Below are 18,476 nucleotides of genomic sequence, written 5' to 3' on the forward strand. Positions count from 1 at the left end.
ACTCTCTCTTAAATAAACACCCTTACTAATCAAGAATCTCTCTCTGCCTTAAGAATACCCACTTACTTGGTTGGCCTCCACTTCCTTCTGTGGACTGTCTTAGTTTGCACTTTGGACATTGGTTTGTCTTGCACCAATATCACAGTCATTAATGTATTTTGTTGATAGTTTTAAGTGTCTGTGTGTATTGTGTTCAGGGGGTCAGTGAAAAGTATAGACTGGTATCTAATGGCAGGCGTGGCCATGGAGTTGTACAGCCTCGGAGCAGGTCCTTCAGCACTCTTTACTCTTGTTATACACGTTACATTTCAAACGGTGCATTGGAAAACTGCATACTTACAAATACAATTTGTACATTGACTCGCAGACTCTCTAATTCACGTAGGTTCACACACACACACACACACACACACACGCGCACACATACGCACACACGCACACGCACGCACACACACACACACATGCACGCACAAGCACGCACACACGCGCGCACACACACATGCACGCACGCACGCACACGCGCACGCACACACAGTACAGAGGGTCTGAGGTCATGTTGCAGTTGCATAAGACGTTGGTGAGGCCGCATTTGTAGAGTATTGTGTTCAGTTCTGTGCACCGTGTGGTAGGAAATGATGTCGTCAAGTTGGAAAGAGTGCAAAGAAATGTGTAGGAAGGAACTGCAGATGCTGCCTTACACTGAAGATAGACACAAAATGCTGGAGTAACTCAGCGGACCAGGCAGCATCTCTGGCTAGAAGGAATGGGTGACATTTTGGGTTGAGAGATGGTGTCTGGCCCGCTGAGTAACTCACAGAGATAGTGGTGAGTCTGTGGAATTCTCTGCCTCAGAGGGCGGTGGAGGCAGACACAAAATGTGGTTCTCTGGATACTTTCAAGAGAGAGCCAAGAGAGCTAGATCAGGCTCTTAAAGATTGGGGATGTGGGGAGAAGGCAGGAACGGGGTACTGATTGGGGATGATCAGCCATGATCACGTTGAATGGCAGTGCTGGCTCGAAGGGCCGAATGGCCTACTCTTGCACCGAATGTCTATTGTCCAGCATTTTGTACCTATCTTAAGGGTACAGTGAAGATTGTCAAGGATGTTGCCAGGACTCAAGGGCCTGAGCTATTCCCTGGAGCGCAGGAGGATGAGGGGTGATCTTACAGAGGTGTACAAAATCATGAGAGGAATAGATCGGATTCTTTCTCTCCAGAGATGCTGCCTGTCCCGCTGAGTTGCTCCAGCATTTTGTATCTTTCTTCGGTTTAAACCAGCATCTGCAGTTCTGGTCAGGAAGGAACTGCAGCTGCAGCTGCTGGTTTACACTGAGCTGTACGTAAGTATTCCATTATCCTGAGCTTGCTGCAGGTGCCGTTGAAACACTGGTGAGGAAGCGTGGCCCGATGTGAGAGGTAGCGGCTGGAGAGAGAGATGCAGCAGGGTCGGGGGGGTTAAGTCCGTGAGTAGCTGCGTGATGCAGAGGTGGGCCAGCAGTGCAGCGAGAATGCAGAGTGCCGCAGGGCCCAGGGCCAGGCCTGCATTGCGGCCCTTCATGCAGCTGCAGCCCTCTGGGTCGGGGTCATGACCCCTTGGGGCTTCCGGCGGCACGTTGCAGTGCATCCAGTCCCTTGCCGTCGAAGCCCGTGACACAACCTCGATCTCACCACCCCTCATCTTCCAGTAGGACGTCCCTTTGAAGAAGTACGTGTCACCTGGGTGGGGAAAACAAAGGTTTAGTTTAGAGATACAGCGCAGAAACACAGAGTCCGCACCGACCAGCGATCCCCACAATCTAATGCCCCTGTCCCACTTAGGAAACCTGAACTGTTTCAACAACTAAGTTACAGAGATAGGTTGAATAAGTTAGGTCTTTATTCTCTGGAGCGCAGAAGGTTAAGGGGGGACTTTTGATAGAGGTCTTTAAAATGATGAGAGGGATAGACAGAGTTGATGTGGACAAGCTTTTCCCTTTGAGAATAGGGAAGATTCAAACGAGAGGACATGACTTCAGAATTAAGGGACGGAAGTTTAGGGGTAACATGAGGGGGAACTTCTTTACTCAGAGAGTGGTAGCGGTGTGGAATGAGCTTCCAGTGGAAGTGGTGGAGGCAGGTTCGTTGGTATCAGTTAAAAATAAATTGGATAGGCATATGGATGAGAAGGGAATGGAGGGTTATGGTATGAGTGGAGGCAGGTGGGACTAAGGGAAAAAAAGTTGTTTGGCACGGACTTGTAGGGCCGAGATGGCCTGTTTCCGTGCTGTAATTGTTATATGGTTATATGGAACGGAAACCTCTGGAGACTTTGCGCCCCACCCAAGGTTTCCTTGCGGTTCCCGGAGGTTTTTGTCAGTCTCCCTACCCGCTTCCACTACCTGCAACCTCCAGCAACCACCTGCAACCTCTGGAAACCTTGGGTGGGGCGCAAAAGTCTCCAGAGGTTTCCGTTCAGGTTTCCTAAGTGGGACAGGGGCATTACACTATCCTACACACACTAAGGACAAGTTTACATTTACACCAAGCCAATTAACCTACCAACACGCACAGAGTCTCTTGCCCAGAGTAGGGGAATCGAGAACCACAGCACACACACCAGGTTCAAGGTGAAGGGGAAAAGATTTAATAGGAATCTGAGGGGCAACTTTTTCACACAGAGGGTGGTGGGTGTATGGAACAAGCTGCCAGAGGAGGTAGTTGAGGCAGGGACTATCCAATCGTTTCTGAAACAATTAGCCAGGTACATGGAACAAACAGGTTTGGAGGGATCTGGGTCAAATGCAGGCTGGTGGGACAAGTGTAGCTGGGACATGTTGGCCAGTGTGGGCAAGTTGGGCCGAAGGGCCTGTTTCCACACTGTATCACTCTATGACTCTAAACCTGTATGTCTCTGGAGTGTGGGAGGAAACCGAAGATCTCGGGGAAAACCCATGCAGGTCACGGGGAGGTGCTTCACCGAGTCCGCGCCGACCAGCGATCCCCGCACACTAACACTATCCTACACCCACTAGGGACAATTTACACTTACACCAAGCCAATTAACCTACAAACCTGTACGTCTTTATAGTGTGGGAGGAAACCGAAGATCTCGGAGAAAACCCTCGCAGGTCACGGGGAGAACGTACAAACTCCATAGAGACAGCGCCCGTAGTCAGGATCAGACCCGGGCCTCCAGCAGCAACTCTACCGCTGTGCCACCGTGCTCTAACTTGGGTTGAAACCAGCACCTGCAGTTACTTCCTGCACACACACTCACGTGTACACACTGGTCCTAATACAGGGTGAGTAAAGCTCAAACTAAATGTGGAGGAAGGAACTGCAGGTGCTGGTTCAAATCGAAGACAGACACAAAATGCTGGAGTAACTCAGCGGGACAGGCAGCATCTCTGGAGAGAAGGAATGGGTGACCTTTCAGGTCGAGACAGTCTGAAGAAGGGTCCCCATTCCTTCTCTCCAGAGATGCTGCCTGTCTCGCTGAGTTACTCCAGCATTTTGAGTCTATGTCTATAGATAAGTTGAGGAACACGCACACACACTTACCATTGTCGTGGCCCATGACACCATCCAGGTTTGGGGGGACTCCCTTCCACAGACCCACTTTCTTGGGGTATCCCAGGTCCATCTTCCTCCGCCGCTCATCGAACCTCCAGAACTCGTCGCCCTTGAAGAAGTAGGTCTTGCCGTTGTGGGCCCAGATGAAGGCCGCATCCACGCTGTCTAGATGCAGCCCAAATTCCCTAATGGGCCGGGGATAGCCCTGCTCCACCTCTGTGTTGGTGAAGACCCAGTACTGGGCCCCTGGGACAAGACAGAATGGTGTTAGTTCCAATGGAGTTATCTATCGCAGATGAGGCCTACATTCAGACAGTACCCGCAGCCAGGATTGAACCCGGGTCACTGGCGCTGTAAGTACTGTAAGCAGTGGCGGACTGGGTCTAAGAATATTGGTTGCCAGGAGACAAAAGGGGCCCACCCACAACTAAAATGCTAGCATTTAACAGGGGCCCACTTGCCATCACTTGCTATCACTTCATCAGGGGCCCACTTGCCATCGGGCAAGCTGACACCATGGCCAGTCCGCCACTGACTGTAAGGCATCAACCTTACTGCTGCACCACCGTAAAAACTGTCTCTATGAGTCTATGACACCTATCTCTTGCCAACCCTCAACTCCACACTTGCTCCCCTCATCATAGAGTGATACAGTGTGGAAACAGGCCCTTCGGCCCAACTTGCCCACACCGGCCAACATGCCCCATCTACACTAGTCCCACCTGCCCCTGTTTGGCCCATATCCCTCTAAATCTGTCCTATCCTTGTACCTGCCTAAATGTTTCTTAGACGTTGGGAAAATCCCAGCCTCAACTACCTCCTCTGGCAGCTTGTTCCATACAAGTTGAATGTGAAAATGTGACCCCTCAGGTTCCTATTTAATCTTTTCCCTTTCACCTTAAACCCATGTCCTCTGGTCCTCGATTCCCCAACTCTGGGCAAGAGACTCTGTGCGTCTACCCGATCTATTCCTCTCATGATTTTGTAAACCTCTATAAGATCTCCCCTCATCCTCCTGCGCTCCAAGGAATAGACACCCAGCATTCTCAATCACTTCCTGCAGCTCACACCCTCTAGTCCTGGCAACATCCTCGTAAACTTCAACAGTGGATATATTTAAGGCAGAAATAGATAGATTCTCGAAGGGCCTAATTTGAGGAAGGACATCCTTGTGATTGAGGCAGTGCAGCGTAGGTTCACGAGATTGATCCCTCGGATGGCGGGACTGTCATATGAGGAAAGATTGAAAAGACCAGGCTTGTATTCATTGGAGTTTAGAAGGATGAGGGGGGAAATCTTATAGAAACATATAAAATTATAAAAGGACTGGACAAGCTAGATGCAGGAAAAATGTTCCCAATGTTGGGCGAGACCAGAACCAGGGGCCACAGGCTTAGAATAAAGGGGAGGCCATTTAAGACTGAGGTGAGAAAAAACTTTTTCGCCCAGAGAGTTGTGAATTTATGGAATTCCGTGCCACAGAGGGCAGTGGAGGCCAAGTCACTGGATGGATTTAAGAGAGAGTTAGATAGAGCTCTAGGGGCTAGTGGAGTCAAGGGATATGGGGAGAAGGCAGGCACGGGTTATTGATAGGGGACGATCAGCCATGATCATATTGAATGGCGGTGCTGGCTCGAAGGGCCGATTGGCCTCCTCCTGCACCTATTTTCTATGTTTCTAAAATAGGAGAATGTGGTTAGGAGGGAGAGATAGATCAGCCATGATTGAATGGCAGAGTAGACGATGGGCCGAATGGCCTAATTCTACTCCTTATGGATCTGTTAGCTCAGAGCCCAGGGGCATCAGTGCCCTGAGTGTAGGCGTGTGTGTGTGTGTGTGTGTGGGTGTGTGTGTGTGTGTGGGTGTGTGTGTGTGTGTGTGTGTGTGTGTGTGTGTGTGTGTGCGTGTGTGTGTGTGCGTGTGTGTGTGTGTGTGTGTGTGTGTGTGTGTGTGTGTGTGTGTGTGTGTGTGTGTGTGTGTGTGTGTGTGTGTGCGTGTGTGTGTGTGTGTGTGTGTGTGTGTGTGTGTGTGTGTGCGTGTGTGTGTGTGGGCCTTGTGTGTGGGCACAACTGATGCTGCTGACGTTCCTCACCGATGAAGAAGATTATCTTGTGGTCCGTCATCCTCTCGTAGACACTGTCGACCTTCTTCAGGTCAGCCGGCAGCCCCTTCCAGAAGTTATTGATCTGTGCCGGGTTCAGGGAGACGAGATTCCCAGCTCGCTGCATTCGCCAGAAGTAATGGTCTTCACCGGAAAGGAAGGGCACAGTGAGTTACGTCAACGAGTCAGTTCATTCTAGAGTTACCACGGCAACTGGGTGAGGATAGAACCGCTCCATGCAGGAGCAGCCCCCTCCGCCCGGCGGGCCGCGGAGCTCGCCAGGGGCCGGAGCCCGCACGGGTTGGAGCTCGCCGCCGATGACCCCTGGGTCTGCGGGGTCCGTGGCTGAGGCCCGGGTCATCCAGAGAGGACCCGGTGATGGCGATAGCGGTCGGGCGCCGACCGACGGGCGAGAACGGACACGTGGAAGCGAGGACGCCGCTGCCGGGGGTCATCCAGAGAGGACCCGGTGATGGCGATAGCGGAAGGGGGGGGGGTCCGTCGTGATGGGGGGGGGGGGGGGTGGGGGGGGGGAAGGGGGAGAACAAAGGGGGAACTGACTCGACTCAGGGAGACTTTGTGACTTTGTCAATGCCCTTTATGTAACGACTATTTGGGTCCACAAGCAAATAATTTCACCGTGATGGGTCGTAACGTATTCATGCATTCAGCCCAGCGTAGCAGCTCTGAACACAATACCAATCCAACTATTCTCAACCGAGCAAAACACAAAGTGGGTCGGGCAGCATCTCGGGAGAGAAGGAATGGGTGACATTTCGGGTGGAGTTATTCTAGCAATTTGTGTTCATATAGACTTTGTCCTCTTCCTCTAACTCCAAGCATAGATTCCCTCCTTTCCCTGAAGGGTCTATTCCCTACATGACAAGAGTCCAAGGCACCATGGTGTACCCCTAATAAAGTCTCTCCAGTACCACTCCCCCCACCCCCCCAGCCCGCAAACATACAACTCGTGTGAATGGGTGATGGATGGTCACCATGGGCTCTGTTTCCAAGCTTATTTAAGTTTAGAGATACAGCGCGGAAACAGGCCCTTCGGCCCACTGACCAGCGATCCCTGCACACTTGCACTATCCCACACACACACACACTAGGGACAATGTACAAACCATTAACCTACAAACCTGTCTTTGGAGTGTGGGAGGAAACTGGAGATTGCGGAGAAAACCCACGCAGGTCACGGGGGGAGCGTACAAACTCCGTACAGACAGCGCCCGTAGTCAGGATCGAACCTGGGTCGCTGGCGATGTAAGGCAGTAACTCTACCGCTGCGCCACCGTGATGCCCACTATCTTTCAAAACTTTAGTCTATAAACTAAAAACCTAAACTTGATTAGTACGGGTGTCGGGGGTTACGGGGAGAAGGCAGGAGAATGGGGTTGAGAGGGAGAGAGTTAGATCAGCCATGGTTGAATGGCAGAGTTGACATGATGGGCCGAACGGCCTCATTCTGCCCCTGTAACTTGCGGACTTAAGAGCTGAACTCCGCGGCCTGCAGTGGGACATCCGCCATCTCTCCTCTCGACCAATCCATCGGGGTGTTACGTCTAAGACGGTACACGGGACAATCGTGAACACGCCAGCTTACCTTTGAAAAAGAAAGTTTCACCTCGAATGTTGGCGACGGCGTCAAAGGCAACGGTGCAGCGATCAGGGAAACTATGGTCAGGCCTGGAACACAAACGTAACATCAAACTATCCACAGGACAACACCTCCACGCACCTACTCACGTCATTCCCTTATCATGTATCTGTACACTGTGGATGGCTCGATTATAATCACGTATTGTCTTTCCACTGACTGGTTAGCACGCAACAAAAACTTTTCACTGTACCTTGGTACACGTGGCAATAGACTAAACTAAACTCAACTCTTTCACTGTTCTCTCGGTCCCAACTTTTAATACCTCAGCCAACTTTCTATATTCCATTACAACATTCAAATTGTGATAGACAGTGGCCTTCTTCATTCTTCAATAGCTTTTCACTGTACCTCAGTACATGTAGCAATAAACTAAACTAAACTAAACAGATCTAAACTAAACTAAACTAAACAGATCTAAACTAAACTAAACTAGACTAAACTAAACTAAACTAGACTAAAACTAAACTAACTAGACTAGACTAAACTAAACTAAACTAAACTAAACTAAACTAAACTAAACTAAACTAGACTAAACTAGACTAAACTAAATTAAACTAAACTAACTAGACTAAACTAAACTAAACTAAACTAGACTAATCTAGACTAAACTAGACTAGACTAAACTAGACTAAAACTAAACTAAACTAAACTAGACTAAACTAAACTAGACTAAACTAAACTAAACTAAACTAAACTAAACTAAACTAGACTAAACTAAACTAGACTAAACTAGACTAAACTAAACTAAACTAAACTAAACTAAACTAAACTAAACTAAACTAAACTAAACTAAACTACTAAACTAGACTAAACTAAACTAAACTAGACTAAACTAAACTAAACTAAACTAAACTGATCTAAACTAAACTAAACTAAACTAAACTAAACTAAACTAGACTAAACTAAACTAAACTAAACTAAACTAAACTAAACTAAACTAAACATATCCAAACTAAACTACACTAAATTTATCTTAACTAAACTAAATTAACCTAAACTTATCTAAACTAAACTTAAATAAACTAAACATACCTAAACAAATCATTCAAACTTCTCCACACACTCTGGTGCATTGCAGGGATGAGAGATGGGACAATTATGGTTTGTTCTGTAAGTTAGTCTTCTTCTTGTGTAGGGCGTGCACAGCCTAAAGTTCTAGGTCAACTTGTTCTATTTGATCTTTTTGTGTGTGCACATCGGGTTGGTTGCATTTGTCGAAACGGGGCGGACCATGTGAAGGTTGCAGTCTCCCCACCCCCAGTGAGTTAATGATCTTGATATGAATGTAGTAGATTTAAATGATGTTCACAAACGTCATGGAAATTGGCAGACACAGAGTGTTGGAGTAACTCAGCAAGTCAGGCAGCATCTCTGGAGGATGTGGATAGGTGACCTATCGAGGTTGGACTGACTGCAAGGGAGAGGAACTGGAGGCAAGGAAAGACTAGGATAAAACAGGGCCGGCAACAGATGACCTCAGGTGGGGAGGTTCCCTGATCGGTGTCTGGGGACGGTGGGATCCCAAGAATGACATTGTTTGTAATGATCTGTAAACATGCGGAGAAATGTGGTTTTGACAGCACCACATGGGCAGGGACCTACACAGTAAATGGTCGGCCTCTGGGTAGTGTTGTAGAGCAGAGGGATCTAGGAGTACAGGTGCATGGTTCCTTGAAGGTGGAGTCACAGGTAGATAAGGTGGTCAAACAGGCTTTTGGCACATTGCCCTTCATCAGGCAGAGTATTGAGTATAGAAGTCGGGAGGTCATGTTGCAGTTGTATAAGACGTTGGGGAGGCCACGTTTATAATATTGTGTTCCGTTCATGTTATAGGAAAGATATTATTGTTGTTAGAAAGGGTGCAGGGAAGATTTACGAGGATGTTGCCAGGACGAGAGGGTGTGAGCTAGAGGGAGAGGCTGGGATTCTATTGCTTGGAACGCAGGAGGATGAGGGGGTGATCTTATAAAGGTGTATAGGATCATGAGAGGAATAGAACAGGTGGACACATTGAGTCTCTTGCCCAGAGTGGGGGAATCGAGAACCAGAGGACATGGGTTTAAGGTGAAGGGGGAAAGACTTTATAGGAATCTGAGGAGTAACTTTTCACACAAGGGGTGGTGGGTGTATGGAACGAGCTGCTGGAGGAGGTACTTGAGGCAGGGACTGTCGTAACGTTTAAAAAGCAATTAGACAGGCGCATGGATAAGACAGGTTTAGAGGGATATGGGTCAAACGCAGGCAGGTGGGACTAGTGTAGCTGGGACACGTTGGTCGGCGTGGGCAAGTTGGGCTGAAGGGCCTGGACTATGATCAGCAAGTGCAGTTCCTCATTATTTATTACATCATGAACATTGGTGGTGATGTTGACAGTGAGGTCTCGACCTGAAACGTCGCCTATTTCCTTCGCTCCATAGATGCTGCTGCACCCGCTGAGTTTCTCCAGCAATTCTGTCAACCTTCGATGTTTCCATCATCTGCAGTTCCTTCTTAAACTTGCCAGTGAGAGATGACATCCACAGCAATCGTTCATCAGTTGTGTGCAGGAAGGAACTGCAGATGCTGGTTTACATTGAAGACAGACACAAAATGCTGGCGTAACTCAGCGGGACAGGCAGCGTTTCTGGAGAGGTGGATCGGATGACCTTACATGGATAGGACAGGTTTAGAGGGATATGGGCAGGTGGGACTAGTGTAGATGGGACATGCTGGTCAGCGTGGGCAAGTTGGGCCGAAGGGCCTGTTTCCCCACTGTATCACTTTGTAAATAGACACAAAGTGCTGGAGTCACTAAGTGGCTCAGGCAGTATCTCCGGAGAGAGGGAGGGGGAGTTTACTCATCATCGGTGTTACTCACTTGGAGCTGGGACGTGGTAGAGGCACCTCAGGGATGCTGGGATTCAAAGCCGGCTCGTCTTTAGGATTCGATCCCGGCTGTTCCTTCCGTCTCCCTGTCAATGAAAGAGAAAATATAAATATATCATCCTGCTTCCCATTTACTGTGCCCTCAGAGTTGTGTGTCTGAGAGAGAGAGAGATAATAATAATAATAAGTTTATTTATATAGCACATTTATAGTCAATTTTCATTGACCCCAAAGTGCTTTACATAATTTAAAAATCAGTTCCATACAAAGCATAAAGATGGGTTAACAAAATAATAAAATGCATAAACAGGACACAACATGTAACATAAACATCCACCACAGCATTCATCACTGTGGTGGAAGGCACAAAACATTTTGGCCGTCCTCCTCCATTCCCCCCCCCCCCCCCCCCTCCCCCGCCTTCCCCCCCACCCCCTCTCGAGAAGGGGGAGGGGTACAGAGAAGGATCGGAGAGAGAGAGAGAGAGAGAGAGGCTTCAAGATTGTGTAGGCCGCAGGCCGGCGGTTGAGATGGAGAGAGATGGAGAGAGAGAGAGAGAGAGAGAGAGAGAGAGAGAGAGAGAGAGAGAGAGAGAGGTAGAGTATGAATCTGACACTGACAGACAATGTGAGTGTGAGAATGTGTGTGTGTGAGATGGTGAGAGGCAGCGTGTGTGTGTGTGTGGGGGGGGGGGGATATGGTGGGAGAGATACATTTGTGTGTGTGTTTATGTATGAGTGTGTGCATGTGTGTGTGAGAAAGATGATGAAAGAGTGCCATTATGTGTGAGAGAGTTGGCACGAGAGAGAGATCGTGTGTGTGTGTGTGTGTCAGTGTATGAGTGTGAGCATGTGTGTGAGAGAAATGGTGAGAGAGACATTGTATCTGTGTGTGTGAGAGTGTAAATCTTCACTTGTGTGTGCGAGAGGGATTATGGATCTGTTTGAGAATGTGAGTGTGTGACAGACAGATAAAGTGTCCACGTGTGTGAGTGTGTGTGTGTGTGAGGGTGTGTGTGTGTGAGTGTGTGAGAGTGTGTGCGTGTGTAAGTGTGAGAGTGTGAGTGTGTGTGTGTGAGTATGTGTGTCTATGTGAGGGGGAGTGTGTGTGTGTGTGTGTGTGTGTGTGTGTGTAAGCGTGAGTGTGTGTGTGTGTGTGTGTGTGTGAGTATGTGTGTCTTTGAGAGGGGGGAGTGTGTGTGAGTGTGTGCAGGTCTGTCTGTGTGAGGAGGAGAGTGTGTGAGTGTGTGTGCGTGAGAGAGAGTGTGTAAGTGTGAGAGTGTGTATGAGTCTGTGTCTATGTGAGGGGGAGAGTGTGCGAGAGAGTGTGTGTAGGTCTGTGTCTGGGTGAGGGGGAGTGTGTGAATGTGTTTGTGTGTCTACGTGATGGGGAGTGTGTGGATGAAAGAGAAATACAGGGTGTGTGTGTGTGTACGTGAGTGAGTGAGTGAGTGAGGGTGTGTGCTTAAATGAAGAACAATATCATCTTCACCATGAATGTACACTCTGGTGGAAGGTCTGGGCCTCTGTGAGAAGGGTGCTGGGCTAATTGCAGAGGGTAAGTGTTGTGTAAGATGAAAGGATGTGTGAGTCCCTCCCGCCAGCCGTTGTTCCCATGACGGCCGTTACTGCTGAGCCGGTTACCAAGTTGCTGCTGCTGCCCCCTGACTCAGTCCCCACACAGACCGCACGTGTCCCTGTCACAGCCCATACACACATTCTATATCACAGCCCATAAAGCTGGTATACTCAGACACAAAAAGCTGGAGTAACTCAGCGGGACAGGCGGCAACTCCGGAGAGACGGCAGGGGTGACGTTTTAAATCGAGATTGTTCCTCAGGCTAGGCAGGGGAAAGGGAAACGAGAGATACAGATGATGATGTAGAGAGATAAAGAACAATGAATGAACGATATGCAAAAAAGTAACGATGATAAAGGGAACAGGCCGTTGTTAGCTGTTTGTTGGGTGGAAACGAGAAGCTGGTGCCTTGTGTGGGGGAGGGATGGAGAGAGAGGCTAGGGACTAGTGTAGATGGGACAAGTTGGCCGGTGTGGGCAAGTTGGGCTGGAGGGACTGTTTACACGCTGGATCACTCTATGACTCCGTCCCACCAGAGACTGGACACATACACACACAGTGTGCCCTGTGTTAGCGCAACTGGACTCTGACGTACAGCCAGACTCTAGACTTCAAGCACCAACTCGGCAAGAATCAGCACTCATTGTGTGTGGCTAGAGATCTTCCCCAGTGTATTTGAGTTTAGTTTATGAGTTTCATTCATTGTCACGGGTACCGAGCTACAGTGAAAAGCTTTTGTTGCGTGCTAACCAGTCAGCGGAGAAACCATACATGATTACAATGAAGCCATTCACAGTGCGGAGAAGGGTCTCGCCCTAAAACGTCACCCATTCCTCCCATACAGAGATGCTGCCTGTCCTGCCGTCTTACTCCAGCATTTTGTGTCTATCATCGGTGTAAACCAGCATCTGCAGTTCCGGGGATGGAGATAAGGAAATAACATGAGCAACGCCCTGAAGACAGACACAAAATGCTGGAGTAACTCAGCGGGACAGGCAGCGTCTCCGGAGAGAAGGAATGGGTGACGTTTCAGGTCGAGACCCCTCCTTGGTCCCTGTCTGAAGTGGCCTTGGGTTCGTAGCTTTCTGCTCAGCGATCTTATCCCGACATCTCCATCTCAAACATACTTCTCCATCAAAGCTAACAGCTCACGTTAGGAACGCAAAGGGTCACATTTCAGTTTGACGGATAAGATGCAGCTACAGAGAGGGCGATAAGAAGTGGAGTCGAGAGTCAAGAGTCAAGAGTGTTTTATAGTCGCATGTACCGGCAACAGAGGCTTGCCATTGTATCTACCCTCCCCCCCCTCCCTTGAGTGCTTCGAAGACCCCAGCTACAAGGACATGTTGCAGTTGTATAAGACGTTGGTGAGACTGCATGAGGGCCACATTTACAGTATTGTGTTCAGTTCTGGGCACCATGTTATAGGAAAGATGTCGTCAAGCTGGAAAGGGTACAGATAAGATTTACGAGGATATACTTTTGGCAGAGATAGATAGATTCTTGATTAGTGCGGGTGTCAGAGGCTATGGGGAGAAGGCAGGGGAAAAGGGGTTAGGAGGGAGAGATAGATCAGCCATGATTGAATGGCAGTGGGCTTGATGGGCCAAATGGCCTAATTCTACTCCTATCACTTATGGCCATATGATGTTGCCAGGACTAGAGGGTCTGGGCTATAGGGAGAGGTTGAGCAGGCCTATTCCATGGAGCGCAGGAGGATGAGGGGTGATCTTATAGGGGTGCATAAAATCATGAGAGGAATAGGTTGGTCGGGTAGATACACAATCTCTTGCCCAGAGTAGGGGAATCGAAGACCACAGGACAAAGGTTAAAGGTTAAGGGGAGAAGATTTATTAGGAATCTGAAGGGTACATTTTCACACAAAGGGTGGTGGGTGTAAGGAATAAGCTGCCAGAGGAGGTAGTTGAGGCAGGGACTATCCCAACATTTAAGAAACAGTTAGACAGGTACATGGATAGGACAGGTTTGGAGGGATATGGACCACAGACTCAGCGTTGAAATTTGACAAACAAGTCAATGCCGTGGTAAAAGCTAGCTTCTTTCAGCTTCGGACGATAGCTAAAATAAAACTATTCCTCCAGTTTGGTGATCTTGAAAATATCATCCACACAGTCATCTCCTCCCGCCTAGATTACTGCAACTCCCTCTACACTGGCATCAGCCAATCTTCCCTGTCCCGCCTGCAACTGGTCCAAAACGCCGCAGTGAGACTCCTGACGGGCACCTGAAAAAGGGACCACATCACCCCGATCCTGGCCTCTCTCCACTGGCTCCCTGTGCGGTTCCCAATACATTTCAAGATCCTCCTTCATGTTTGCAAAGCCCTCAACGGGCTCGCCCCCACCTACATCAAAAGTCTGCTCACCCACCACACCACCTCCAGGTCCCTCAGATCGGCCGACTTGGGGTTGCTGAACATCCCGCGGTCTGGGCATAAGCTCAGGGGCAACCGTGCCTTTGCGGTTGCAGCTCCTAGACTGTGGAACAGCATCCCCCTTCCCATCATAACTGCCCCCTCCATCAACTCCTTTAAGTCAAGACTTAAAACTCATCTTTACTCTCAAGCCTTTCTTGACATCCTCCGGCGGAGGGCTATATGTATGTAGTGATGTATGTACTTAATCTATGAACCACTGTTGTATAACATTAGTACCTACACCAATGTAAAGCACTTTGGACAACGAGAGTTGTTTTTTAAATGTGCTATAGAAATAAAAATGACTTGACTTGACTTGACTTAAGAAGTGCTGCTGAGAATGGTGAAGATACATATAAACGGCATATAAACGGAAGCACAGAGAACAGGAGCAAACAACTCAGCCCTCAACCTTGATAAAGAAGCAACTGTATACATTGCTGGGAAAGATGTGACGGCTTTGGATAGGGTGCAGAATAAATTAACTGAACTGACTTCAGGGATGAGGGACATCAGGTTAGTTTGGAGATGCAGTGGGGAAACACAGGCCCTTCGGCCCACCGAGCCCACACCGACCAGTGATCCCCGCACACTTACACTATCCTACACGCACCCTGTACACCAGTTCTATCCTACACACTAGGGCAGGGGTGGGGAACCTGCGGCCTTAGGGCCACATGCAGCCTTCTAGGCCATTAAGTGCGGCCTTTTCAATGAATCCAATTTTTGTAGAACAAATCCTTTTATTTTCATTAATATGTTTTTGTTTGTCTTATTATTTTATTTTTAATCTTAAAATGAACGTATTTAAAATACCAAAGCGTAAAAGCAGATTCTACAAAATATTCCTCCCCGACTGATGGCCACAATTAAACCAATTAGTAAGTCATGAGGTACACAAAAAGGCTGGAGAAACTCAGCGGGTGCAGCAGCATCTATGGAGCGAAGGAAATAGGCAACGTTTCGGGCCGAAACCCTTCTTCAGACTGATAGAACAATGAAATTCCTGCTTGCAGCCTGAAGAACCCTTCTTCAGACTGAAGAAGGGTTTCGGCCCGAAACGTTGCCTATTTCCTTCGCTCCATAGATGCTGCTGCACCCGCTGAGTTTCTCCAGCCTTTTTGTGTACCTTCGATTCTCCAGCATCTGCAGTTCCCTCTTAAAAACAGTAAGTCATGAGGGCTATTTTAACACCTGTTATGCTCATGATTTAGTTCTAATGTGACTCTAGAATGTACGTTAACTTTGACATGCACGGAAAATGCTTTCTTGCTTTTCAACCACTTGTTGCAGCGAATCTACATTCACCTACCCAACCCAAATCAAGACGCCCTTAAGATCAATATATTTTGGCAAATAATAAAATGTCCTAATTTTGTCCAATTAACAGCTGACAATTATCCCATTCCTTAGTCTAGTTTAGTTTAGTTTAGATCTGTTTAGCTTGCATCTGAGTAAAATTTATTTCAAAACGCATTGATAGTTTACGATTATTTAAATGGTAAATGTAGCTTCAGGAGCGTTTTCATTTTGCATATTAAAACCCACCTGAGAACCATGGGCGATTTTGCAATTTTACTGACGGATTTTTCACTTTTAAAACTTTTCATATAACAAATGAATAAAGATTAAAAAGTCAATAATGCCTTACTTTTGATGAAATGCAGCGAGCAAACGCGATAATTCCCGATATTTTCTATCTTTATATCTCCACGGCAAATGTCCGCTGATCACTTCCGCTGTTTTTGCACCTTCAGCTCCCTCTTGAATTTACCTTAGTTTTTATCTTTCTTCTGGACTGTAAAGTTAGGTAGCCGTGCCTCACGGTCACCCCGACTGGCACAGTAAGTTACAGCTCAAAAACTGGCCATTTTAACGGTTTTTAACGGGTGTGAAAGTGTGAAGTGACGCTTGTACTCCAGTTAAATTTTGTGGTCACGTGGGTGAGGATCTACGCTCCAGTGACCTTTCGTGAAATCACCCTATACTCCACGTGTGGTCTCACTAGGGCTCTGTACAACTGCAGAAGGGCCTCTTTGCTCCTATATTTGATTCCTCTTGTTATACCTGTATAGGCCAACATGCTATTTGCTTTCTTCACTGCCTGCTGTACCTGCATGTTCGGACCGAAACATTGCCTATTTCCTTCGCTCCATAGATGCTGCTGCACCCGCTGAGTTTTTCCAGCATTTTTGTGTATCTTTGGCTACTTTCATAGACTGGCGTACAAGGACTCCCAGATCCCGTTGTACTTCCCCTTTTCCCAACTTGACGCCAGTTAGATAATAATCTGCCTTCCTGTTTTTGCTACCAAAGTGGATAGCCTCACATATATCCATATTAAACTGCATCTGCCATGCATCTGCCCACTCCCCTAACCTGTCCAAGTCACCCTGCATTCTCATAGCATCCTCCTCACAGTTCACACTGCCACCCAGCTTTGTGTCATCTGCCAATTTGCTGATGTGAGGTGGGGAGTGGGCTCACCGTACAGTTGCTCGATGCCGTACACGTCGTCCAGAGGGAGCCGGTAGCGCCGTAGCTCGCCGATGGACCCCTGGTAGTAGGGCTGCATGATGGAGTCTCCCGCGGAGGAGTGCGCCAGGCCGATGGCGTGGCCAAACTCGTGGACTGCGACTGTCGCCAGGTCCATCCCGTCTGGCTCTGGGTCAGAACAAGAGTGAGCATGAACGGGCGGTAAGTATGCAAACCCAGCCAGAAGCCTCAAGGGCCTGTCCCACTTACGCAACTTTTCCGGCGACTTGCCAGCAGCCGTCACGATCGCAGCAGGTCGCCGAAAATGTTCAACGTGTTGAAAATCCAGCGGCGACCAGAAAAAGGTACGACTCTTTGGGCGACGACTCACGACCATACAGGCTGGTTTAAACAGAGGATAGACACAAAATGCTGGAGTAACTCAGCAGGGCAGGCAGCACCATTGGAGAGAAGGAATGGGTGACGTTTCGGATCGGAGTCTGAAGAAGTAGGTATGTTACAAAACCTACCTGAATCGTGGCTGAGTATCTGCCCCACCCCGTGTGCGTGATTTTGGCGCTGTTTAGAGGGGGCGGGTTTAAAACGCGATTTTTACTAGGCTGTTGCAATCGAAAATGTTCAGCCTAGTAAATCATTAACGGAAAATCGCTGAAAGACCCCGTCGCAAAAGGTAATATTAGTTTTTATGGCCTTGTATAATAGTTATAGTAGTTTAAAAATCACTCTCTAAACCCGCGACCTCTCGCAGCCCCAGGGTTTTATAAAGCAAACAATTAAAGGTATGTACCTTATTTTTACATTAAAAGGGGCTTCTTAAGAACCCTGTATATAAAGTTTTCTATAGCGAGTAGCTCATTTTGGGCTTTTTATATCCCGCAGTGTTTTTCTGGGCATTTGAGGGCACAAATCCAGCGCAATGTGAACGTTCTAAACCAGCGCGTTCACAGGAACCCACTAGAAAGCTGATTTAAATGGACTTTAATTTACAGCAATTGGACACTAAATTCCTTCCATTTGGCCTATAAATTGATGTAAATGAGATTTAAAAATCATGTTTTATAGTGAATTATTTGTGAATATTATTTATTTGGACATTTAGGCTATTTAAAAATGTTAATCATTTATTAAGAAATGGATAGATGTTTAGATCTAATAATTGAAGTTTGAAATTAGCTACAATTGGGAAACTAACTAATTATATGCTTTAATTTCAGGTCATCATTTAAGAAGGTTATGGGCTTTTGACTGTCCATGATCACAGCTTTTTTGTTATGTCCATAGAAAATCAATACCAAGATGCTAATTTCCGAGTATGAAAATGGCCATAACTTTTTTATTACTTGAGATATTATTGTTATGCTTTATCTGATGGGATAAATTGCAGACTTGATTTTTTAAATCTCAAAATTTTGTAACATTGCTAGAAGAAGGGTCTCGACCCGAAACGTCACCCATTCCTTTTCCCCTGAGATGCTGCCTGCCCCGCTGAGTTACTCCAGCATTTTGTGTTCACCTCGTACACGGGCTCAGTCAGCCTGGAGGATCACCCTGCGTTGAACTTGGAGTTCCTTATTCTTTATTATTGTGTAACAATGGCACGGTGGAGCAGCGGTAGAGTTCAGTTCATTGTCACGTGTACCAAGGTACAGTGAAAAGCTTTTGTTGCGTTCAAATCCAGTTAGCGGGAAGACTATACATGATTACAATTGAGCCATTCCACCGTGTACAAATACAGTGCATAGATGGAATAGATCAGAGTCTCTTGCCCAGAGTAGGTGAATC

At 47.6% G+C, this 18,476-nt stretch overlaps 1 protein-coding gene across 1 annotated transcript in view; it reads right to left on the reverse strand.

Moving 5' to 3' along the window:
• Positions 1–245: 245 nt before the first annotated feature.
• The window catches only part of LOC129713728 (matrix metalloproteinase-25-like), a 40,661-nt gene continuing 22,430 nt past the window's right edge, over positions 246–18,476 (reverse strand). The window contains exons 5-10 of the mRNA XM_055662984.1: positions 16,686–16,862; positions 10,175–10,268; positions 7,261–7,343; positions 5,646–5,798; positions 3,542–3,799; positions 246–1,717 (exon numbers count right to left, since the gene is read on the reverse strand). Coding sequence (XP_055518959.1) covers positions 1,326–1,717; positions 3,542–3,799; positions 5,646–5,798; positions 7,261–7,343; positions 10,175–10,268; positions 16,686–16,862 — 1,157 coding nt within the window. The 3' untranslated portion in view covers positions 246–1,325. The remainder of the gene's footprint in view (positions 1,718–3,541; positions 3,800–5,645; positions 5,799–7,260; positions 7,344–10,174; positions 10,269–16,685; positions 16,863–18,476) is intronic.

The sequence above is a fragment of the Leucoraja erinacea genome, chromosome 37 (genome assembly GCF_028641065.1).
Source record: "Leucoraja erinacea ecotype New England chromosome 37, Leri_hhj_1, whole genome shotgun sequence".
NCBI classification, from domain to species: Eukaryota; Metazoa; Chordata; class Chondrichthyes; order Rajiformes; family Rajidae; genus Leucoraja; species Leucoraja erinaceus.